This window comes from Chlorocebus sabaeus, chromosome 26, assembly GCF_047675955.1.
Source record: "Chlorocebus sabaeus isolate Y175 chromosome 26, mChlSab1.0.hap1, whole genome shotgun sequence".
Lineage (NCBI taxonomy): Eukaryota > Metazoa > Chordata > Mammalia > Primates > Cercopithecidae > Chlorocebus > Chlorocebus sabaeus.
In genome coordinates, this window is record NC_132929.1 from 49136688 (window position 1) to 49160756 (window position 24069).

Below are 24069 nucleotides of genomic sequence, written 5' to 3' on the forward strand. Positions count from 1 at the left end.
AAACTAGCTAACAAAGTGCTCTCTGCACACCCATCATAGATGTAAGGGTGGGGTCATTATTATTAAGCTCCTTCACTTCCTAGTTGCTAAGGACTGCACTTTTGTGTCCCTCCCACATTCCTATGTTGAATTCCTAGCCCTCGATGTGATGGCATTTGGAGATGAGGTCTTCGGAGGGTCATCAGGTCATGAAGTTAGCACCCTCATGAGTGGGATGAGTGCCCTTATAAAAAGAGACTAGAGATGATCTCTCTTTGTCCTGTGAGGGCACAGGGAGAAGGCAGCCGTCTACAAGTCAAAAAAAAAAAAAAAAGGCCTCACCAGAAGCCCCCGTGCTGGCACTCTCAACCCAGACTTCCAGCCTCCAGAGCTGTGGGAAGCAGTGTTTGTTATTTCAGTCCCCCAGCCTCTGGTGTTTATGTTGTCACAGCCTGAGCTGACTGAGACACCAGCCTTCAGAACCCAGTCCTCTGCCACAGACAGGAAAGCTGTGCAGGAGGCCAAGGGCACTGCAGGCAGAGATGGGGGCCCATGGGGGCAGAACGGCAGCCTCCCCGAGGCACATGGCCTAGTGCTGAGCTGGGGTAATGAGGCAGGCCTGCCTCAGGGTTGGAGAGTCCAGGACAAGGTGCCAATCAAGTTCCACAAGCCACAGATTTGGATAAAGTCGTAAGTCAAGCCAACAAAGGAAGATATATTCTGTTCTCCTACCTTGACAGAAGGCACCATCATAACGCCCTGGAGGGTCAGGCTTGAAATGAGAGCTCTTAGAAAACCACTCCAGAGCACAGCCCACCTCCCTTCTCTTCCCTGACTGTGCCCCCCAGCAGGGGACCCTGGCCCACAGCCAAGCCACATCCATGCCACTCCTGTGAACAGTCACTTGTAAGTGGGTCAAGGGGTGGGCATAGAGGCAGGATGGTCCCCTCAGGACACAGCCTGGGAAGGCCCCTGCACAGGCCCTGGCAGCAAGCTTAAAGTTGTCTGTGCCAGGAATGCTGGGTACTCAAGTGTGGTCAAGAAAGAGCTGCAAAGAGCCCCCAGACTCCTCACTGTGAGAAGAGGAGCCCTCTGGAGTGTGGGCCAGTGGGGCCTTTCTTCCCTTCTTTCCGGGCAGTACCCTCAGGGAGACCCAAATGTCTATGCCATGTCCCCTGGAAATCAGCCTGTGTCAGTGCCCAAGAAAGCCCCCTCCCTATGGGGCCAGGGAGAAAAGTCTTGCCCTTGCTTGCCCAGAGCTCACAGTCTGGCTGGGGAAGGAAGCCACACCCAGGAAAGGGACTTGGGAACATGTATATAGAAACCCAGCAACAGAGCAAAGCAAGCAGGGCACAATGGGGAGGTCAGTAGAGAGGCTGGTTCAGGCTCTGAGCAGCCCAGATGTTGCTGTGGGGCTGGACAGCACAGCTGGTAGCAGAGCCCACAGCCACAAGCATGCCATTCTCCTCCCACCCCTGGCTTGTTAAGGCAGCAGGAATTCTGCTGAAAGTCTCTTTAGTTGCGGAGGGTATCAAAGTCTAGGGCATCTCTGGAAGCACCCTGAGTGGGGTCCCCCTGGCTAAAGGGCTCCCCAGGATGCAACTGTGTTGCCCCATCACAAGGGGCTGTGGAGGTCGGCAGTGCTCCTCCTCTGCCGGAGGCAACCTTCCCTGTGCTCCTCTTTCAAGCCCTGGGATACCCCAGTTCCTTGCTTCTGTCATGCCTGAGACACACAGGTGGACTCTTATTGGCTCATATGTCTAGCTGTCTCGGTCTATCTCCACATGACACGTCCAAAACCTGTTTCCATCTCACAACTGGTGCCTCTGTTCGTGACGCTGAGCAACAAAAACCCACCAGCCAGCTGTGAGTGAGTGTCTCACCCCTCCCCACATCCCATCCACCAGCAATCCAGGTGGTTTTGGCTCTACTGCCAAAGTGGACATCTCAAAGCCATTTACTTCCCTCCAATCCCAATATGACCCCAATCTAAACACCCCCAAGATGACGGCCCCCATCTCTTGATGAGGCTCCCCACCCCTCCAAGCCATTCTCCACCAAGCAGCTAGAAAGACCTCTTGGAGACATAAATCAGAACATGTCACCCTCTTACCATAAACCTTCCAATGACTTCCCACTGCAGCCGTGAATACACTCCAACTGCCGACTGTGGCCCTCAGCATCCTGGCTCCCAACTACCAGCCTCCCCGACTCTGCCCAAGGCCATCTCTGGCCACAGAGGTGTCCTTGAACGCCCCAGGCCAGTTCACGCTTGCCCCAGGCCCTCAGTACTGGGCTTGCTCTTCCATCTGCCTGCGTGCTGCCTCCAGCTCCTTCTTGTCATCCTGTCTTGGCTCAAAAGCCACTTCCATGGAAAGGAAGGACACTGGATCTCTGTGTGTGACACAGCCAAGGGCCCTCCCTTCCCTTTCTCACCGTGACTCTTCGCCCTGATATATTTTCTTCCCGGAGTTCTCACCATCTGAAATGACAGTCACGGACTTGCATGCTGCTGCATGAGGCAGGGCTCTTCTCTATTTCTCACTTCTGTGTTCCTCCATGCTTAGCACAAACAGGCATCAAAAATGTCTGCTGATTGCCTGAATAAATGTGAGTACATCTAAATGAATGAGTGGGTACCATATGGGAGCTCAAGGAAGTCTCCAGGCATGGCTAGAAAGAGTCCCAGACTGTCACAGGCCACAGTAACTGCTGCTTTGGACAGATCATGCTGGGCCTTAAAGACAGAGCATCGAGGGTGGCACGTTTTCCTTCAATGACTTCCTTTCCTTCTGTATTACCTTTTTCTTTTCATTACTCCTTTTCTTCTAAGATCAGGTCCTTGTCTAATTTTGCCTTTATCGTGATCTCAGCAATGAACATGGCACAGAGCACGTGGTAAGGTTTCAGGAACTGAGAAGGGCTTCGCGATGAAGGTGAAGGCGATGGTGACAGTGACGAGAATGATGGTGGTCAGCAGGGCTCCTGCTAGTGTAGACAGTGGAAGAACAAAAAGGTACCCGCTCTGGGCAGATGCAGCCCACAGGGAACCTGCCCTTGTCCCTGTGGGAATAACCAAGGTGCCTTCTCCTGCAGGGGACACAGACTTCCACGTCCTACTGAGCATGGTGGTGGTGAAGCCTGGGACTGCGGTGAGGAGCGGTGTGGGCGCTGGGGTGGTGGGTGCAGGTGGGAGGGCTGGAGAGGCTTGTTTCAGATGGTTTTTAGACACCACAAAGCTGAAGCACCAACAATGCACAGTCTGAGCTGCCTGGGAAGAGCTGGTGGGGGCAAATCCGTTCAGGTTAGGGGGTAGCCTAGATTTGAGGACACTCACCTCACCTGCACCACTCTCCAGCACCCAGGATGTGGTTGCTGAGAACAAGGCTGGACGTTGCTGGGAGAGGCTGCTAAACACTGGTGTGTCCCCACTGTTGGCTGGGGCCACAGGCCACCTGAGAGTCAGTTGCACCAGGCAAATATTTACCTTGCTCTTTATATTTCATTAGAACTCCCTCTTACGATGTTGGTTCTGACCGCAGGGGTTGAGCACCTTCATTTCCAGGCCACTGCAAGCCTTGCCAGTCAGGTGGTCCAGGCAGCTCACTCTGCCACACATGGAACTTGGGGAAGCCCTGCTCTCACACTTTCTGTACTTTCTCAACTGCAGTGCAAGGACAGAGCCACACATCTTTCACCTTGGGTGGAAACTGCCTTTTCCACCCCGAGCCTCAGTTTCCTCATCTGTGGAATGGGTCAGTAATTGCCAGCTCTCAGGGCTATCACGGGGTCAGGTGAGATCATAGCCACCACTGGCACATGGTGGGCACTCAGGACATGTTGGTTCCTTTCCTTCCCTCTCTTTCCCAGCCCTCCAAACAAAGAGTTGATTTCTCAGTTCCCAGGGGAGACCAGAAATGAGAGGTCAGGCTGCTCTGTTTCCACCAAGGCCTCTTCCTGGGGCCTGATTGAATCCCCTCCTCTGGATTCGCTTTCTCCTCATGGAAGAACAACTTCCACCTGTGTCTCAAGAACAAGTGTCTGCATTGAAGACAACAACCCCAGGCCTGGCAGAACAGGCTGCTGCATATGCATCCCGGGTGCAGCCTGAAGGCAGCTGCACTGAGGGTCATGCCAGGTCCCTTCCTGGGTGCAGGAGACAGGGCCAGTACCCACGCCCCAGGACCTCTCCTCATGTCATCACTTCTCGCAGATGCCAAGCACCTGATTCTGAGATGAGGCAATCAAGGCCCACAGGACGAGGGGACTCATCAGAGGCCACACAGCAGCCCCAGCTGGCCTCCTGCCTCCAGCCCCTCTTTGGCCACTTCAGGTTGCTGAGGAAGAGGAGAGGCTTCTGGGATGGGTCACTGGAGTGCTGGGCCTTGCAGGGTAACATCCAAAGAGGGATAACCATGGTTTCTAACAATAGCCTCCATGCCTGGAATAAACTCACACCTCGGAGGGAGGGAGGGAGGGAGGGAAGAGGCGTGGCTGGAGAGGCTCAGGAGGGAGTCTGCTGACCCAGATCACCCAGGATGGAGGCAAGAGGCTGACATCCTCCAAGGTGGCGGTCCATACCTGCCCTAGACCACTCCACCCACGCTGACTCGCAAGACTGCCTGACTGCCACCAACACTTAGGAGATCTCCTGGGTGCCTGTTCTGGGCCCCGCTGGGGGAGGCAGTTGAAGCCTGGGGTCAGAAGTCTAGCTTCTTGCAGCTTCACCAGGCAACCTGGGGCAAGCTTTCCCCAGTCTGTGGGAGGCAAGCTCCCCAGCCCCACCGCAGGGATCCTCCTTTGCATCCTGTGAGCTACAACAAGGTCTTCAGGATCAGCTAACATGAATCTTGCCAAGGCAGATGGGAGCTGGAGACTGGGCCCCAGGGAGCCACAGCTTCAGAGAACATCAGCATGTACCTGACAAGTGGGGAAACTGAGGCCCAAAGGAGGAAAGAGATTCATAGACGGACTTGAAAGAGGAGATTAGGGCAGGGTTTTCTGTGCTAAATACGCCTCTCCTCAGCTCTCACTCGGACCTAGGGCTTCAAATGGTCTTTCTGCTGCTGCCTCTGGGCCAAGCGGAGGTGAGAGATGCCCCTGGGCGGGAGTGGCCGGCTATGGTCCTGGAGACAGGGTTCCTGGGGCCAGCTGGGAAACTCCAGTCCAATCTCAGGGGTCCAGTGAGAGCCCTAGGCTGGGCGGTGTGCCCGGCAGAAACTAGTTCAAAGCAATTTTCTCCCCAGCTGGTAGGAGAGAGAAGGGTTTGTGTGTGGAAGGTTGAGAGTCATCCATCTGGCCTCCTGGGATCTCCTTCCTGCCCATGAGATGGGGCGGCATGTCTAGTTCAGAGGCCTGACCCAAGGTGTCCTGGGGCCTCTGCCTGCCCCAGAGAAAGGCCAGGACCAGCACCTGACCAGTTCTGGGTGCCCAAGAGGGTGGCTAGGCCAGGGTGGCAGTGGGGACAGGAGCCCTGGGCCTGACCTCCCAGGATGCATGAAAGACAAGCTCAGCTCCAACCCAGGACTCACCCTGTCCAGCCTCTGGCATCTCTGCCAACTCCTACAAAAGACCACAGCCCCCAGGCCCTGGAGGAGTAAGGTTGGCCCCTGGGAGGCTGAGGCCCGGAGACACAAATGGATGCCAGTGGAGGGAAAGAGGTGGCATGTCTCTGCTTTTCCTGGCAGTCTAGCTGTGGGTCCAAGACATGCAGAAGGTTGGGGGTTTCTCAGGGTCTGAGGGAGCCAACCTGTCCTACATTTCCACCTGGGACAGAAACCAGGAGACAAGTGTGTCAGGGCATAAGGGGAAACACGCCTCCATCCTTCCTTCACAGTCCCTCAGCGTGGACCTGGCCGCCACCCTCCAGAGTCACTGTCCCCTCTTAGCCCTCAGCTCAGACCATCTGCCACATCTCTGCACATCTCTGTCCCACAGGCACCTCCAACTCGACCTGTTGCACAGACCTCCTCCCCTGCCGCTGCCCTCCCACTCTCTGCTAGTGGTCATCCCAGTCCTTTGATCCCAGCCCCCACCAAGGACAGCACAGGTGGGTGCCCGGCAAGCACTTGCAGGACTGAATGAAGTCCAGTCCCCCGTGGAGGCACCCCAGCCATGAAAGGAAACAATCATAGAATCAAACTCATTCTCTTTCCATCTGAGAAAGCGGGAAGTGCATGGAACCGGGAGACAGGAGGCCTAGGCCAAAAGCCCTACTACTGGGGCGGCTGGCCTTTCGGATCTTCCGTTTCCTCACTTGACATATGAGGATCATAAATTTCGCCCTGTTTCTCTTGCCAGCTAGGTGTGACAAACCAAAGAAATGTTACTAAGACAACTTGGTGGGGAGGGAGGTGTGTGTGTGTATGTGTGTGTGTATGTGTGTGTGTCTGTGTGTGTGTGTGTATATATATATCATAAATATACAGGCGCCTACCACCACACCCAGCTAATTTTTTTGTATTTTTAGTACAGACACAGTTTCACCATGTCGGCCAGGTTGGTTTTGAGCTCCTGGCCTCAAGCAATCTACCCATCTTGGCCTCCAAAAGTGCTAGGATTATAGGCGTGAGCCACCACGCCTGGCCAGGAGGGACACGTATTAAATAGTTCTTCTGCAGCAGGCTTCATGCTAAGGCTTTATAAACATCAGGTACAACTTACACCCATTTTGCAGATAAAGAGACTGAGGCACAGAGAGGCAAAGTGGACCCAAAGCTACATGCTAGGCAGCGTGGAGCCAGATTTTAACTTGGGTCTTAAACGTGCCATTCCACTACACCGGGGTGGGACAGCCCACACTATGTGCTGGGGGCCAAGACAGCTAGCTGGATTCTGCCCCAGTTCTACCAGAGGTCTAACTGCATGACGTTGGGAGAGTCACGGCCCCTATCTGTCAGCATCAGTAATGCAAATTTGCCAAGCCAAAGAGAATTTCTGCCATGGAGCGACGCTGCCAAACTGGTGCACACACTTCTCCCGTGGCACATGTGTTCATGACGCCTCTGACCTGAATCTGCCCGTGCCTCTACCATCAGCCACGGGGGCTGCCAGCCGAGGCCCAGGCTGCTGTTGGGGGTGAGGGTGGGGGGCTTCATGTCCTGAGCATGGGAACTTCTGCCCAGGCAAGCAGGGGTCCTGGAGGCTGGGAAGTCAGCCACACGGCACAGGGATGGAGCAGGAAATGGCCCTCCATGGAAGCTTGTTCCACCCACAGACTGCCCAGCCCCAAGGTGGGCTATCTCACAGACAGTGGGCCCTCCAGGCTGGCCTGCCTGCCCCTGCTGCCAAGTCATGTAACCTGGGTGGGTGGCAGACAGAGACTGAAGCAGTTGGCAAGGTCAGCTGCTCTTCCTCCCAGCAAAGCCCTTAGCTCCTCTGCTGCAGACGACTGCTTCAGCCCATGGATGAGTGAAGTTTGTTCAGAACGGAGTTGGCCCACCCAGTTCTTTTTCAATGTTTTATTTTCCTCCTGTAGCCAGGGTTCACAGCCCCTAGGATCCCTTTACAGTATCTGAACACAAGACTCTAGCCTGCCTGCGTGATTTCACTCTCTACAGCCAGTGGCTGCACCTTTTGTCAGAGGCCTGCCCGGGCTGCTGGAAACTGCTTTGGCTGCAAGTGCTGAGGGCTAGCAGTGCCTTGAACCAGTGACTGACAGGTAAGGGGATATAAACATTCCAACTCCCTTGCCCTGACTGGGACAACTCCAAGGTGTGGCGCACACTATCCTCGGATCCCACAGGGCTGAGGCAAACAGCCCTCCACAGAACACCCTCCAATGTCCAACTACTGCTTGGCTTTCTGCCTTTCCCTGTCCCTCTCCCCCACCCCCTTACCAGATTTTCCTGGGAATGCATCCCAAAAACATCACTTTCATGCAAATCTTTGTCTCAGGGTCTGCTCAGGAAGAACCCAAACTAAGATAGTTGCCAACAAAACTTGTACAAAAATCCAGATTTCCGTTTCTCATAATGCTGTAGAACTAGCAACCCTGGGCCCATTCCCACTCGAACAAAATTTAGCTGGAGCTGCATAGAGGCCATCCAATATAGACGGAGATGTTCTCTAGTTCTTCTCATCCACCACACTGTCTACTGTTCCCCAACTGGCCCTTTTCACCCCATCCCTTTTCCCTGCCTGTCCCCAACAAGCTTATGGATTTACAAACCCTACAACATAACGCAGTGGTTAATAATGTGGGCTCTGGAGGTGATCGGCTTAAGTTCACATTCCAGGTTCACAAATTACTAATCATGCAACCTTGTATAAGTCACTTAATCTTTCTGTCTCTCTGTTTCTTCATGTGAAAAATGAGTATATACATGTACCTATATGGTTCCCTCTATAGCTGTTACAGACTTCACTGAGATACTGCATGTAAAGTATCCAGCACATAAGAAGTCAAGAAATTACTAGTATTTGTCCTCTTAGAGCAGGTGTGCCTGCCACAATCTGACAGCCCACGTTCAATTATCTGAGGTTCCCTGCCAGTTCCTCACTCCCTCTGTGGGGAGTGGCCTTTCCCCCAAGAGGTTTGCACTGACCACTCACCTCTTCCCATTGGTGAATATATCGAATGAGGCGGGAGAGGCGTAACAAGCGTAAGAGGCTGAGGATCTTTGTGAAGCGGACGATGCGCAGGGCCCGGGCAGTCTTGTAGACCTCCGAGTCGATGCGTGTCTCCACAATGAGGAAGATGTAGTCCACGGGGATGGAGGAAATGAAATCTACCATGAACCAGCTTTTCAGGTACTTCATTTTAATCCGCTGCGGGTCCAGGATGATCTCTGTGTTGTCCTCCACCACGATCCCTGTGCGGAAGTTGAGGACCAAGTCGATGAGGAAGAATGTGTCTGACACCACATTGAAGACAATCCAGGGTGTGGTGTTCTCATCCTTGAAGAAGGTGATGCCCACAGGAATGATGATCAGGTTTCCCACCATCAGCAGCAGCATGGTCAGGTCCCAGTAAAATCTGCCCAGAGACACAGGGGTCAGTCGCCAGGAGGATAGAGAGGACAAGTTACAGACTAAGGGAGGAAGATCTGAGGGACAGCATCTGGGAGAGAGAAGTCTTGGGAGGTTCTGAGACAGGAAGATAGGCACATGGGTACCAGGGCAAGATGTGAAGACTGGCACAGGGAATGACACAGCAAGAGGCTCTTCATTCACTAAGGATACCCTCCGTGCTGCCCTTCTGTGAGTTCCCACAACCCCCAACAACAAGCTTCCTCCTCCCATCCCCACCCCATAGTGAGAGTCAGGCTGAAATGCAAATCAGTGACACTCAGAGAGAAGCAAGAGGCTGTTTCAGCAAAAGGAGCAGCTCACCCCACACCACCCCAGGCTCAGGCTAGGCTGCCCCATCCTCCCTGAGGGTCAGCTGTGGCTTGAGACGGGCTGTCAGGGAGACATTCCACAGACCATGACCAAAGAGCAGGGGAGGTGCAGACACAACTCAGGCGCCTGGGAGGCAGGAGGCCCAGGCTCCAGCCCCAGCTTTGTCATCAACATGTTGTGTGACATCCAATAGGGCCTCCCTACTCTGGGCCTCAGTTTCCTCACTGTGTAATGAATCCTATCACTCTGATCTGGCCCTCTCCCACACTGGTTCTCTGGCATCTCCCTTTAGTCCACTCCTCTATAATCAAAAAATGTCTGACCATTCCTTCCCTCAGAGGTTTGCATCCTAACATGGGGGTGTGGAGGGGGAGAGATAGCTTCAAAACAAGAATTAATGGGGGGATTTCAGGCACTAGTGAGGTACCACTCAATGTGATAGAAAGAGACCAGCCCAGGGCCTCCAGAATCATTTCTCCTAAGGCCTCAGGCACCTTCAAGTCATTCGTAGAGGGAGCCTCAGGGCAAAGCCTCGGAGAAGTTGAGCAGCATGAGGAGGAGGCACAATGCCAACTCACAGGTCTGCGCTGGGTTTCTTCCAACTCACCAAGCAGGGGGCCTTCTGGAGTGTGAAACAACACAGGTGGCCAAGACCCCAATCCAGAAGGCATGGCCAATTGTTCCCAGGGACCCTGCCCAAGTACCAGCCATACCAGGGCTGGCCCCAAGACCAAAAACTTGCACTGCAGAGCTGTCTCCCTCTGCTATTAATTTAGACGTTTACACAATAACAGATAAAGGTATTAAGTCACGCAGAAATAAGCATGTCTTCTCCCAGGAGAAATAACTTTCCTACCATCTTTGATGCTTTACTGCAGGGAAGCCGGGAGGAAGGAAGTGGGAAAGAAAGCGATAAGCTTTCCTGGAGTCTTCAGAGGGTCTCACTGTAAACCAAAGTGCCCCTGCCTGCAGAGTTCCAGGTTGCAAAGAAATTACTTCAGAGCAAACTGTTCGTTTGTTTGCCAGACTCAAAATGGGGCTGTGAGTCAAGGAGAGGGTAGGACCTGTTTCGCTGAAGGTGGGTGAGATGGCTGTCCTACATCACGCTGCGTGGCGAAGGGCAGTTTCCAGAGAGTCAGCTTTCTGCAGCTCCTTTGAAAGCCAAGCTCTTCACAGTCTTAAGACAGGGCCTTATGGGGGATAAGGCTGGATGCCAAGAGGCCAACTTCAGCTCCTCTCTATCCCATGACCCACCACTCCCTCCTGTGGCCCCAGTACCCGTATGCCAGCTGAGAGAACCCAACTAAGGCCTGAGGACCCACCCTCAGCTTCACACTTCACTACAAAGAATACAGCACATCTGCTAATGAGTCATGGGCCCCAGGAGAATGGTTTCAGCACCTATGGGGTGCCCTAGAGCCATGCATGCCCTACCCAGCCACATGGAGCTCACTCAAAGACAGCTGTGTACACTCATTAGATGCCACACGCAGGTATCCCCATTCACATGCACAGCGCACAAACACCCCTCTATACACTCTGCTGTCATCCCTCTTCATTTACTCTCTTGGGAAAAACAAAAGAAAACAAATTTTTTTAGCTGTGCATAGAAAGGCCACTGAGGGCCATGTGGCCCTCTGTACATAAAGCTAATAATACACCCAGGCTAGAGGAGTTTCTAAAATTAACAGAGCGGATGCAAGGCGGCTGGGAATGCTGACTCGGGCGGGTCTGCCACTCCAATGGGTTTCTACTCTCCCCAGCTCTAGTTCCCTCAATTACAGTCCAAATTTGAGACAGTAATTAACAGGAGAATGTTTGCATTTAGTGGTCTTCATAAAACCAAATTGCATAAGGCAAAAACACCCATTTCCTCGCACTCTGACTAATGGTTTCAATCTTGAGCTTCCAGATGCTCAGGGATATTTCCAGCACTCGATCTGGGCTGGGGTCGGGATCCTGGATCATTCTTTCCCACAAACCACTACCCTGGAACATCAGAGAGCTGATGGACAGTATAATATGGTGGGAGGAGGGATGGGCCCTGGAGTCAGCCAACCTGGGTTCAATTCCTGCTCCATGGTTTACTAGTAAGTCACCTTACCATGCCACACCTCCGTTTTCTTATCTGCTCAATGAGGATAACCACAGTACCTGACTAGCAGCACTGTCATGAGGAGGAAATCAACTGATTTCTGTCAAATGCTCTGACCTATGCCCAGCTATGTTATGAAATGAGTACATAAATCATTCAAATCAATAAATTTGCAGGAAAGAGGTAAGAGGTAGGAAGATCAAATCTCCTAGAGAAGAGCCAGAGCAAAACATCTGCTAGGAGTGGGATCACAGAGGAGCCTGTAATAGACCCAGGAGAGCCAGTAGCAAGAGGCAAGGGCTTGCCTTTGAGGCCATATGCACATATATACATGCATGCACATGTGCCCCCAGCAATCAGATGACAGACCTATTTGCCTCAGCACACAGATGCCCTCACCTCCAGAGACTCATGGTCTGGTCAGAGCACAAGGCTTGGATAGAAGGCAATTGGGCAATGGTGTAAGAAACCATCCAAATGAGCCCAGGTATCCATAAAAATGGTATCCCGGTGGCCTAGAAGGGTGAGGCCAGGAAAGTGCTTCTGGAGGAGGCGAGAGGGGTTGGGTTTTGGGAGCTGCCCTTGGCTTCCTGGACTACCTTTCTTTACTCCTTGCCAGATGCTTGCACAGATCTCCGAAAGCCAGGCCCTGCCAGAACCAGATATGACACTCAGCACCACGGACAGCGCCAGCCCACCTGCCAGCCCCCTTCAGTGGGTTTAGCCAGGGGAAGCTGGCAACAGCTTCTGTACTGCATCCTCAGCTTGCTGGCCCCTCTTCATTTCCAATCCTGCTGGTCAGAAGCATCGCAAGTGACTCCTTAATATCTCTGAGCATTTTTATTGGGGGCTCCTTGGTGACTGAAAAGTCTTTATTCATAAAGACTCCAAAACACTTCACATGTATAGAGCACTTACTTTGGTTTTCCATGCATTACTTCATTTATCCCTCACACGAGCACTGTGGCTGCTGTTATTTTACAGATGATGATCTTGAGGCTCAGAGAGAAGTGTCTGCCCTAGACTACACAGCTCGTGAGAGACAGACGCAATTAGGAGAAGTCTCTGGGACTGCAGAGTTTGAGTTCTTGGGGTTGTGGGTACCCTAGAGGGATGTGGGAGGCAGACACGCCTTTCTGACACTTTTGCATCACAGTGGAAAGGCAGCCTACCACAGCAGTGCGGCCCCTGCCCCAGAGACAAAACAGAAGAGAAGACTGCAAAGAGGATTTGGGAGATACCATGCTCCTGATGCTAGGGCTGTCTGAAGTAGAGGAAGTAGCACGCCTCTCAAGTGCTAAAGGCACCTTGGCCATCAGCAGTCACTTGGTCATGGTTGCACATGTCCTACAGAAGGGGAAACGAAGGCTCACAAAGGAAGGAAGAGTAACATTTCCAAAGCCTCAAGCTGGATGCCCAATGCTCCCTTATCACCTGGCCACCCCTAGAATCACTCATGAATAAATCTCACAATCTAGGGTGTGAATCCACGGTGGTCGGTGTCACGCCCTGACAAGGAAGCACAGGGCAGTCAGGCTAAGATATCCTGGAGTTGGCACATGTGAATTCGGGGCCCTAGTCTCTCCAAATCCAGAGGACCCTCCTCCAGCCCAGTGCCCTTTAAGTTGACAGGAGTCCTGGCCAGCAAGACACCAACTGGGCTCTGGAAGCCCCAGCAGCCCCAGGCTCCCAGACCTGTCTTATCTCCTTACTTCCTACCTGGACCAATGGGTCCACCCAGGCAGGCAGCCTATAGGCTTACACTGGAGGGGCAGGTCCCATATGCAGAAAGAATGGGGGATAGCAAAAAGTCAAGCAGCCCATTACACCGATATCTGGAAATTTCATGTTTTGGTGTGAGAGGAAGTTCATAGCCTCAAGGGAGCTGAGGAAGACACGAGGAGGTGACTGACCCTGAACTTGGGACCTCAAGGACTAGACTAAGGGCCCTGTCCTTCTCTGGAGGCCAAAGAGGATGGGAAGGGTGACAGAATGAAAGTAGGAAAAGTGGAGGTCCCAGCTGGGGATGATCTCCTTCAACCTCTTCTTGTCCACACACACCCATGCTTGCCTTTGAGGCCATATGCACATATATACATGCATGCACATGTGCACATGCACAGACATGAACATGTATACACACATGCACACCCACATGCAATACCATGAATACATTTTTTGTAAACACACTCTTGTCTTTTGCCCTCCTACATGCATCCATTTTTACACATGCATACTTTCTTGCATACATTTTGGCACAAATGATATCCATTGGGAATCCTGTCAGCTGGAAGAAAAATGTCACTGTTTTGTCATTAAAATATTTTCCACCTTTCAAGCTAGCTCTTCAACTCTGACCACTGAAGCCTCCGCACAGCCTGAGTCTTGGTTTTAGCTCTCCTAAAACACCATGGGCTCCTGGAGGACAGGGGTCTTGTCTCAGACACCCATGTCCCTGCAGTGCTGACTGTAGCCCGTGGGTCTCCATGCTTTCTCCCAGGTGAACAGCACACGCAGTGCCATATCTCTTACCCTCTCCAACTTTACAGACAGCTCCCACTCAGTGCCACTCCCAGCACCAGACCTGCATTCCCACCTGCCTGCAAAATGCATCCACCCAGAGGGCCTGCTGTCTCCTACAGCCAACGACTCCAGAGCTGAACTCAGCATCCTCCTCCTCAAAGTTGAATGACAGTCTGCATTTCAGTCATCCAGGCCCAAAACTTCCCAGCCATCCCTTACTGCTGCCTCTTACCTGCCACCCACCCCTACAGCAACACCCCCAGCAGTTACCATGTCTAGTCAAGCTGCTTCCATGATGGCTTCTGCATCTGTCTCTCACCTGGACCCTTGCCCCCACCTCCTTCCTGGTCTCCAGCCTCCATTCTCTTTGTCTCCAACTCATATGCCCTCTGGGTTATCTTTCCCGTTCCCTTGGTTTTCCAGACCCAGCAAAGATCCTGATACTGAACACAGTGAGAATGGAGGATGAGGGCAGTCAATACTTTTTGGGCACTTACCATTTGCCAGGCACTAATCTGAGTACCTTATCTGGATTACTTTATTTAATTCTCATTAATAAAAAGCCCTGTAAGGTAGATACTATAATTATGCCCATTTTACAGATGAAGAGACTGAGGTACAAGGAGTTGAGAGATTTGGTATATATTGTGAGCCAAGTGTTCAAACCCAAAGAGTCTGACTCCAGAGGCCTACTTTCTAACCACTCCACAGAAATATCAATCTGGCTGGTGGTATTTTATTACTCCCAAACTCTGCGCCTCCTCAAGCTCCTTGTCCCCCTCCCAGCTCTCTCTCCTGTGCTCTCTTCCATGACACCTGCATCCTTAACTTCTTCACTCCCAGACCCCACTGCCTCCCCGCTTAAGTGAACCCTAGTTGTGTCCTCAGGATACCACTCCCCCAAATCCCTCATACCTCAGGGTCAGGGGTGAGTCAGCACCCTCCCCTCTCCCTACTGCCTATGGTAGAAATGTCTACAAGATCTTTTGGGTATCCTTGTCACTTGCTGGCCATCCTTCCAGCATCCATCTGCCATCCTCAAGGACTTTGGCAATGCTGGCACCTGGTTCACAACCTTCCGTTCCACTCCAAATCCTGCCATTGTCCTGGGTGACTTCTACTTCGTATCATTGACCCAGACAACACCCTGGCCTCTTGGTAGCTTGCCGCCCTGACTAACAATCCCACCTCAAGGTCCATTCCAAAGCGCACCCTTGACCACGTCACCACCTCCAGGTACTGCATCTCTGCAGTCCTCTTGTACGACCTGCCCTCCTTTCCTGCCAGCTCTTCTATTCAGTTGCGCTGCACCTGTTTTTCAGAGTACTGGGAATATCCAGTCTGCTGACTCCTCTGATCCTCCCATCAGAACCCTCGCATATCCTCCCAACCACTGTCCACCCCAGACACAATGGTCCAGCTCATTCACCTCTCTAAAACCAATGCCTTTAACTCCCGTGCCCCTCTTCCTGGCACTGTCATGAAATCCCAGCCCCAGGCAAGGATCAGCATCAACCCTTTTCATGTTCACATGGGGGCTGTGTAAAGAATCCCAGAACCTCAGACCAGTCCTACTAAACAGCCAAGTTTCTCAGCTCCTCGTGCCTCAATGTCCTCATCATGGCCTCAGTCACAGCCCTCACCTCCCTCCCCTGATCCTTACAGGAGAACCTAGTAAACTTTCCTGCCCATTCCCCACAGCTGCTATTTCAAATTATTTCCTGTCTCCACAAAGCTCTGAAACCACCACTTTTTCTCTCAGAGTCAGCAGATAATACCACTTTCTACGTCACACAGAGAAAAGAAAAGCTGCCAGAGTGCCCCTTTCCTCTTTCTGCCACCTTGCAGCATCTCCCCCATCCCATCTCCTCCTCCCAGTCACAAGGGAATCAGCGGCTCTTCTACCTGCCCTCTTGATACCATCCCTATTTTCCTCCCCAGGGACCTTAATCTACAGAAGATTCCCTCTCTCATCTATCTCTTCCATCTCTCCCTCTCCACTGATACTTTCCCATCAGCTTTTCCTTCTAAGCTCTCTAAACTTAAAAAAAAATCCCTCCCTGAACCCCTGCTGTCTTATCTCTTCCCAGGCTCCTTGAAGGAGGAGTCACTGTCCCCACACTCCCGCTTTCATGTGCCTCACCCAGCGCTCCTCTCCACTCCACTTGATTTTAGCCAAAGGCCAAGAAGCAATGCTGCTCTCCACTCCTCAGCACGTCACCAATATGTACCCTGCTGCTAAATCCAATGGTCACTTTCCAGTCCATTTCCTCCCCGGCCTTTAGCATTGTCTGGCCCTGTAGACCATTCTGCCCTGCAGACAGTCTCCTCTTTGGCTTCCAAGGAGAAAACCCACTCCACTGGCTTTTCTCTGTTCTCACTGCCTCTCCTTTCCCTTCCCTTCAACAGCCCCCTTTCCCTCAGCATGACCTTTCCATGTTTTTGCTCCTTGGAGCCCTCATCTCTTCCCGCTCTATGCACTCTTTCCAGGTGACTTCACCGACTCCCATGGCCTTGTTATTCTGCTGCCTTGTAAACCATACCCCTCTCTTGAACTCTACACCCATGCATCCACTTGCTGACTACGTGTCTACAACTGGATGTCCCACGGGAACCTCACCCTTGCCATATTCAGACAGAGCTTCACAGCTTCCTCCACACTCTTGTGCTCCCAGAAAATGGTACCACCAGGCATCCAAAAGTATATCCTAGAAACCTCAGAGTTATCCTCAACTCTTCTATCTCCCTTGCCTTCCAACACTTCATCACGTTGGATCCAACGTGTCCCATCAACCCACCATGGGGACTACTCCAACAGCTTCCCAGGGGAGCTCCCAGCCGGTCGAGGACCTCACATGCCTCAGGGTCAGGGCTGGGGCCAGCACCCTCCTCCAATCCACTCTCCACACTTTGCCAAGCCCCAAATCCTTCTGCGCTTCCCACCACTTCCCAAGTGAAATTCAGATTCCTCACTGTCATCCCCAAGGCCTTTCCTGGCCTGGACTCTGCCTCCTTCTCCTGCCCTCATGCTCCCCATTCCTCTCCTTGCACACTCTGCTGCAGATAGATTCAGCAGCCTTCAGTGTCCCCAACGCATAGCGCTTTCTTTGCCTCTGGGCTTTCCTACATGCTGTCATCTCTGCCTGGAACTCTTCTCCCACTTGTGCCCACCTATCCCCCTTGGTTCACAAGAGGTATCACTTCTCCTGGGAAGCTTTCTTTGTATCTTATGAAATCCAGTTAACTGCCCCTCACAGGCACTGCCCTGCCATGGTATTTATCATGTTATAATGAAACTGTGTGTGTGACTGTCTAACTTGCCATCACTGACTCTCTGAAGTCAGCACAGTACCTTTTATACGGTAGCTCCTGATAAATACGTGAATGGGTGGAAACATACAAATGAGTGGATGGGGGATGGGTGAACAGATGCGTGCATGCCATGCATGCCTCAGGAGTGTATGCCAAAGGCTGAGTGGCAGGGAGCCCAGCAGAAGCCACATGACACAGGCAGCCCTCAGAAACAGACTCCTTCCCACCAGGCTTCCACAAGCCTCTGACGATCAGAGAAGAACTTAGTATATCCAAACCCCCAAGACTCACAGCAACAGCCCTCGGCAGGTGGCCCCACCAGCTGCTGAGGATCATGGTGGAAAAGTGGCAGAGAAAGAGCAGAGGCATTGAAAGTGGGAGAGAAGGCAGGTGGACAGACATGGGCCAGAAGAAACAGGGGGCCTGGGGTCTCTGACAGGATGGGATGAGAAAGAACTGGTTGGGGGACCTTGTGGCTAAAGACTGCAACCAAGGCCCTGACTGCGTTTCCAGCCTGAGCTGTGCAGGCAGTGGGGGCAGAACCAACCACCCATAATAAGCCCCCTCATTATGGCCCCTCCACCCCACCTCCACCGCAGGGGATTTTAGAGGTTCTCCCTTCGTTCCAAATAGGCCTAGCATCGAGACTCAGGAGCCCTGGGGAGGGGATGAAGGAGGTAACTCCACTGCTTTCCCGGAATCCCCTCCATTCCCCAACCAGACAGACCCAGGAAGAGTCTTAAGGCTCCCCGTTACTGTGAGTTCCCTAAGGGCAGAAATGATTTCTATTCCTTTACCAAGATGGCAACACACAGTTGGGCAACGGGTGGGGAGGAGTCTCAGTAACGTTATCTTATTGTTAAATGGATGGATGGACGGATGGATGGATGGATGGATGGACGGATGGATGGATGGACGGATGGATGGATGGACGGACGGATGGATGGATGGATGGACAGATGGACAGACGGACGGAAGACTGTTGCCAGAAGAAGAAAAGACTGCCAAAAATAAAACAAAGAAAGAATTCACTAAATCATTAACATTGATGATTTCTAAGGGTGGGAATATCGTGACTCTGTTTCTCCATTTCACCTTTCTACCTTTTCCACCTTCCCCATAACAGGCAGATATTACCTTTATAATCAGAAACATTCATCTACCTTTAAACAATGGCCTGTGCTGTGAGGGGTCCTCTAACATGTGTTGGGGAGAGCACAACCCTGGTCCCCGGACCTAAGTGGTCCTAAATGGTCAGCTCCTAAGCGATCAGACCTAAGTGGTCCCCAGCTCCTAAGTGGTCAGCAGAAATACGTGGCAAAGCCACTGCCATGACCAGGAGGTCAGGATGAGAAGATGTTTTGGAAATCAATGATGAAGCTGGAGAGAGGGCAGTCGTCTGAAGAGCAGGTGTAATAGGCGAGGGAGGATAGCTTAACATCACATGCATGCCAGCCCATGACACACACATGTGACATGCATGAGGATGCCTTTCCTGCCTCCCCTCCCCACACCTTGATAACTGTTTGAAAGCACCTATTACTCCCCCTCCATACCCTTACCTGTCTAGCTCCTCTTTGCCATTCTCTGAGGCAGAGCCACTCTCGCCCCTTTCACCATCCCATACCCTAGAAGGAGCTGCCTCTCTGGTGGTGGGGGGAGTGTTTTGTCTGGGAGTGAGCTGGAGTCCTCCCTGCCTGTGTCCTGGGACTGGCATCTTAGCCTCCCCCTGTACCCTCAGGGTTGAAATCACCTCCCACAGCCTTCTTGAGCCAGGCTGGGTGCTCAGTTCAGGTCTCTGGAGGGAAATACACCCCCCACCCACTGCCTCCTTCCTGCCCATCCTCCCCTCGCTATTCTTCCCTGACCCCAGGGTCTCCCCACCACAATAGATAAATTGCTGTCTTCCTCCCACCCCCGCCTGGCCACTAGGGCTCTATTTTTAACCCACCTCAAAATCTCTGACTCAGAATCACAGGGCTCCCAGGTAGCTGCTCCCTTGGCTGCCTAGGGCTGCCTCAGACACAGTCCGATTTAGAGCCAAGGGCATCTGGGGCTTGGTTTATAGGCGGGTTGTTTGGATTTGGGTGTACCTTTATTTTCCAAGTTTTCTATGTTTATCAATATTTAAGGAACAAAGTTTGTTTCGTTCTGTTTTTCTTAAAACCCAATTATGACCCTTTACCCCTGCCTCTTCTAAGGTACCTCCTCATCCTGGGCTGAGGTCCTGCCTGTCGTGATGCAGTGAGAGCTGGCCTCAGCCTCTCCCCAAGGAGAAGGTGAGCTATGCGAGAGTGACAGCTGACCCAGTCTTCTCTTCTTGGCCTGTGATCCTTCAGCCATACAGCACAGTGCCCCTCACACTGGAATGTGCACACACATCACCTGGGGACTTTCTGAGCTGCAGACTTGGTGGACTTCAGTCGGCTGTGGGGTGGGGCCAATAACTGCACTGTTAACAAGCCCCCAGGTGATGCGGAGACTGCTGGTGCAGGGACTACATTTCTGTGTGGCCAGGCTATTGTAGATGTATGGTGGCTAGGTGCTCTGCTGTGAGGCCTTGGGCAAATCACTTAACCTCTCTGAGCCTGTTTTCTAATGTGCACGATGAGAACCTTAATCCCCACTTCACAGGAGTCTAGGAAGATCCAATGAGATAATATTTACAATATGCTCTATGGCATAAATACTCAATTCAAGTGGGCCATCATCCCCATCATCATCATCATCATCCTCATCATTATTCTATGTCCATTAAGATGCAGGTCCTGGCCTGAGAGGTAGGAGGATCCTGAGGAACACAAAATGGTCCCACGTCAAGAAGCCCTCAGTATAGAGGATGGACAGACACACCCCACAGGGGAGCTGAAAATCCAGGCCAGCTCCATGGGCAGATGGGGCCATGAGCCAAGGGAAGGGAATAAGAAGGTTGATGCAGAATCTCTGACTCTGTATCCCATAGGCTGGGGATAGCCAGGGGGGAGGAGAAATTCAGCCAGGCTTGCTCCAGAAAGGAGCAGGGGGCAGCATGCCCTGTTGGGTACTAAAGCGTCAAAGAGGAGGCAGGCACCCAAGTAGGTCCACTGGTCGGGAGACAGCACTGTGGTTAGAGCCCAGGGGTTACAGGAAGGAGGCCCATGCTATGCGATGGAAGGTGTCCAGGTCAGGGGCCTGAGAGTCTCAAGTTCTAGTCCCATCCCTGTCTCTAACTTGCTGTGTGACCTTGAGTAAGTCCCTTCCTCTCACTGACTTTTCCTCAGTTTCCCCATTGGCACAAAGCAAGCTAGACATCTCCAAAGATATGCTGAGTTCCATGAATCTCTGCAGTGCAGAGGCTAAAGAGGTCAGCCAAGGGCAGCTGGCCAGATCGACAGCTCACTCACAGAAGAACGCGCATCTCAGGGAACCCTGACACCTCAGCTCCCAGCTCTGAAGAGAATGTGGGAGACATCCTGAATGCCAGCTTGAGAACTCAGAGCTCTTCCAGGGTACACGAGGGGCTGGGAAGGTTATAGAGGAAGAGAATTCCTTGAGAAAGGGACTGCAACCGTACCTTCTCAACAGCACAGTGAGGACAGGCCTGGGCAAAAGAAATACTTTGAGATGAAAACCCACTGTTTATCTGATGGGCTAATTCCTCCTCGGGAGACCCTATGTTTGTACATGCAGAAACATACCAGTGAACATGTACATGCACGTGCGTGCACACACACACACATAACCCCAAACTGCACAGCAGGGGACATCTGCTCCACAGTGCTCCAAGTTGCCCGGATGTATGCTCCCTGAGGTCAGGGCCTAACCTCTCCGTGCTTCACCCAGCGGACAAGACCACCGGGGAAGATGGGGGAGGGAACAAGCAGTTGGAGAAATGAACTTCTCAGTCCAGCTTACAAGAATCAAAGAAGGCTCCAACACCACTCCCCCAGGAACCTTCTGTCCTCCCACTCAGGAGATTGGAACCAAAATAGAATATTGTTGTGGAGTAGCATGGGAGCACGCCCTCTGGGGAAATTAGGTGGGAGAGCTCACCTGCTCACGCAGGAAGGCACTGCCAGCGGTGGGAGGACACAGGCTTGAGGGGCAACATGAAGCACTGGAAATGGATTTGGAGCAGAACTCCTTTGTTTTTGGCTTTTTTTTTTTTTTTTTTTTTGAGATAGGGTCTCACTCTGTAGCCCAGGCTGGAGTGTGGTGGTGCAATCTTGGCTCACTGCAGCCTCAACTTCCCTGGGTTCAAGTCACCCTCCTACTTCAGCCTCTGGAGTAGCTGGGACTACAGGCACACACTACCATGCCCAGCTAATTTTTCTTTCTTTTTTTTTTTATGGTAGAGATAGGGTCTCACCATGTTGCCCAGGCTGATCTTTAACTCCTGGGCTCAAGTGATGCTCCTGTCTCAGCCTCCAAAAATGCTGGGATTACAGGAGCGAGCCACAGTGCCTGGCCTGGGGCGGAACTTCTTAAGGTAGGCAGCATTGGTCATGGAAGGGGCTAACAAGGAGGCCATAGGAAGGCTTCCCTATAAAGAGTAGCTAAATACTGACTCTGGGAGGGTCTACACCGTCCCTTTTTGATGGGATGGAGCCTGGGAGCAAATAACAAGGATTCTCTGGGGCATCTGGGGACACAGAGCTAGAGGGAACGTGCTGTGCTGCCTTCTATCCAGGAAAACACAGTCTAACGAGGAAGGTGAGTGGGGCCATGTTCTCTGAGGTCCCTCCTGGCCTCAGAATGTTATGATTTTGACTCCTCACAACCCACAAGGAAAAAAAGGGTGTAAAAGTTCCCTGGAGAGGGAGGCCTATTACCAATGGGGTTAGATGTTGGGCTAAGAATGCAGGATTTTACCCCAAGCTCTGGGGAGCCACTGTACGCTAAGGCAAATGCAGTGCAATCAAAGAACTGCAGGCTGTTAACACAGATGGGGGCCTTAGGGATGTCCAGCTCATTGGCTCCCAAAGTGATGGAAGCAGAATCACCTGAGTACTTCCTAAAACTGTACCTGCCCGGCCTCACCCAGGGAGCCCGAGCATCTGTGATCACATAAGCACCCAGGTGACTCTTCAGCAGCTGCCAATTTAGGCTTTGGGATCTTGCTAACACCCAACCCCTCTCTGGTCCCATTTTCAGAGGAGGAAAGCAAGACCCAGAGAGGTGAGGCCTCAGTTAAGTCTACACAGCTGGGCGGCACAGAGCCAAGTCTTCTACTGGTTGGATTCACAGGCTTGTCTCCTACACTCTGTCCCCAGGAGCTGCAGAGCAACCCAATGGGATGATGATGCCCCAGAACCTCTGGGACACGTTGAACAGCTTTTCCTGTTTCCTTCTTCTGCCAGTCCCAGAGTACATGATCCTGCTGGCCCATCCCACAGGGCCCCTCCACCCACAGTCATCCAGTGCGCCCTGCAATCTGCATGAGTCCTCATACCCTGAGCTCTTCTGAGGCCAGGTCTGAGCTTCCAGGAGGGGACTGCTCCCTAGGAGGGGAGGCTGGGAGGAGAGCATGGTTGAGGCCCTTTCCAGAATGGCATTTCAGTTCATTTTCATTAAGCTCCTGCTGCATCACTTCCTGGGAAGGATGCCCCGGAAACAAAGGAAAGAAAGCCTGGCATTCCCTCCATGGAGGCCATGACCTAATGGAGGGGGTCCTTCAAGAGGCCTCACCAATAGGACACAACATGCCAGGAAGACCCCCAGCCCCGCTCCCCAGGACAAGGGCCGGCAAAGCCTCCATAAAACTTGGCCCCTAGGTAAGAGATCTTCCACGTGTCCCTGGCCCCCAGGGGCTGCAGAACTCTAGGATCATGACTGGCTGGACCTCGGTGACAGAGCCAGAAAGAGGGAGGCAGATTCTCAAAAGCTCTACTGGCCAGCAGCGCTGTCCCTGCCCTGCTAGCTCAATTTGTGCTAATGGGGTCAGGATTCAGGGCTCAATACCTATTTGGTCAATTAGCTCTGCTCTCTTCTCAGCCTCAGACTGAGCCCCAACCCTGGACACTGAGAGAGGAGAAGAGCTTGCTGAGGTCACCCAGCAGAACAGGATGAGACTCAGGAGGGGAAACTGAGGGTGGGAGGAGTGGGCAGTTCTGGGCCAGGCTGGCTCAAGATGCAGGACCCAGAGATCTGGGGTGGGCCAGCCCCCACACTGCAGGAAGCCAGGCCCCAGAGGCAGTCTCCCCTGCTGGACTAAGTTTCTTCTAAAAGGTGTTAATGGCATGGATGGGACCTGTGGACCTGAGGGTCTTTCCTGTCTTTGGGGAAGGGAACAAGTGCCCTCACATCCTCTGAGGATACTGGAGGTGGGAGAAGCCCGTGGCTGGCTTTGGCATACGGTGGCTGGGGACTCACATTAATCATTAACAGGGGCTGCTCTAGCCTCCAACGGGGAACTGCAGGGTAATTACTTCTGGGCTCCAGGCCACACGCTCAGTGACATTATTGCAGGCAACATCTGCCTTCTGGGCCTAGTACGGCAGGAGAAGCGAGTCTTCTCAAAGGCTGTACAGCTAGGACGAGGATGCACACACACACACAGGCAAACACACCACACATACTCAGATGGCAGCACAGGCAGCCTGCTCAGAGTCCTGGAGGGTGAAGGGCAGGGACTAAGGAGTGCAGGTTAAAAGAGGCAGGTTCTGAATAAGCAGCCCCCAGCATCTGCCAACACCCACCCCAGCCAGGCGGCCCTCAGCTCAAGTTTCCAAGAAAATGCACAGAATGGTTCTCTCTTTCCTTCAGCTCCAGCTCAGAGTCACTTCCTCCAGGATGCCTTCCCTGACCATCAACCCACATTGATCTATTGCTCATCGGCC

At 52.6% G+C, this 24069-nt stretch overlaps 1 protein-coding gene and 1 long non-coding RNA gene across 2 annotated transcripts in view; one reads left to right on the plus strand and one right to left on the minus strand.

The window, feature by feature from the left end:
• The window catches only part of HCN4 (hyperpolarization activated cyclic nucleotide gated potassium channel 4), a 47753-nt gene that overhangs the window by 13635 nt on the left and 10049 nt on the right, over window positions 1-24069 (minus strand). Inside the window, exon 2 of the mRNA XM_008015974.3 lies at window positions 8533-8956. Coding sequence (XP_008014165.1) covers window positions 8533-8956 — 424 coding nt within the window. The remainder of the gene's footprint in view (window positions 1-8532; window positions 8957-24069) is intronic.
• LOC140710487 (uncharacterized) lies at window positions 466-10328 on the plus strand. Its single transcript, XR_012091541.1, has 6 exons — window positions 466-584; window positions 720-885; window positions 6280-6332; window positions 7457-7639; window positions 8418-8730; window positions 10200-10328. It is a non-coding gene; the product is annotated as an uncharacterized lncRNA (long non-coding RNA).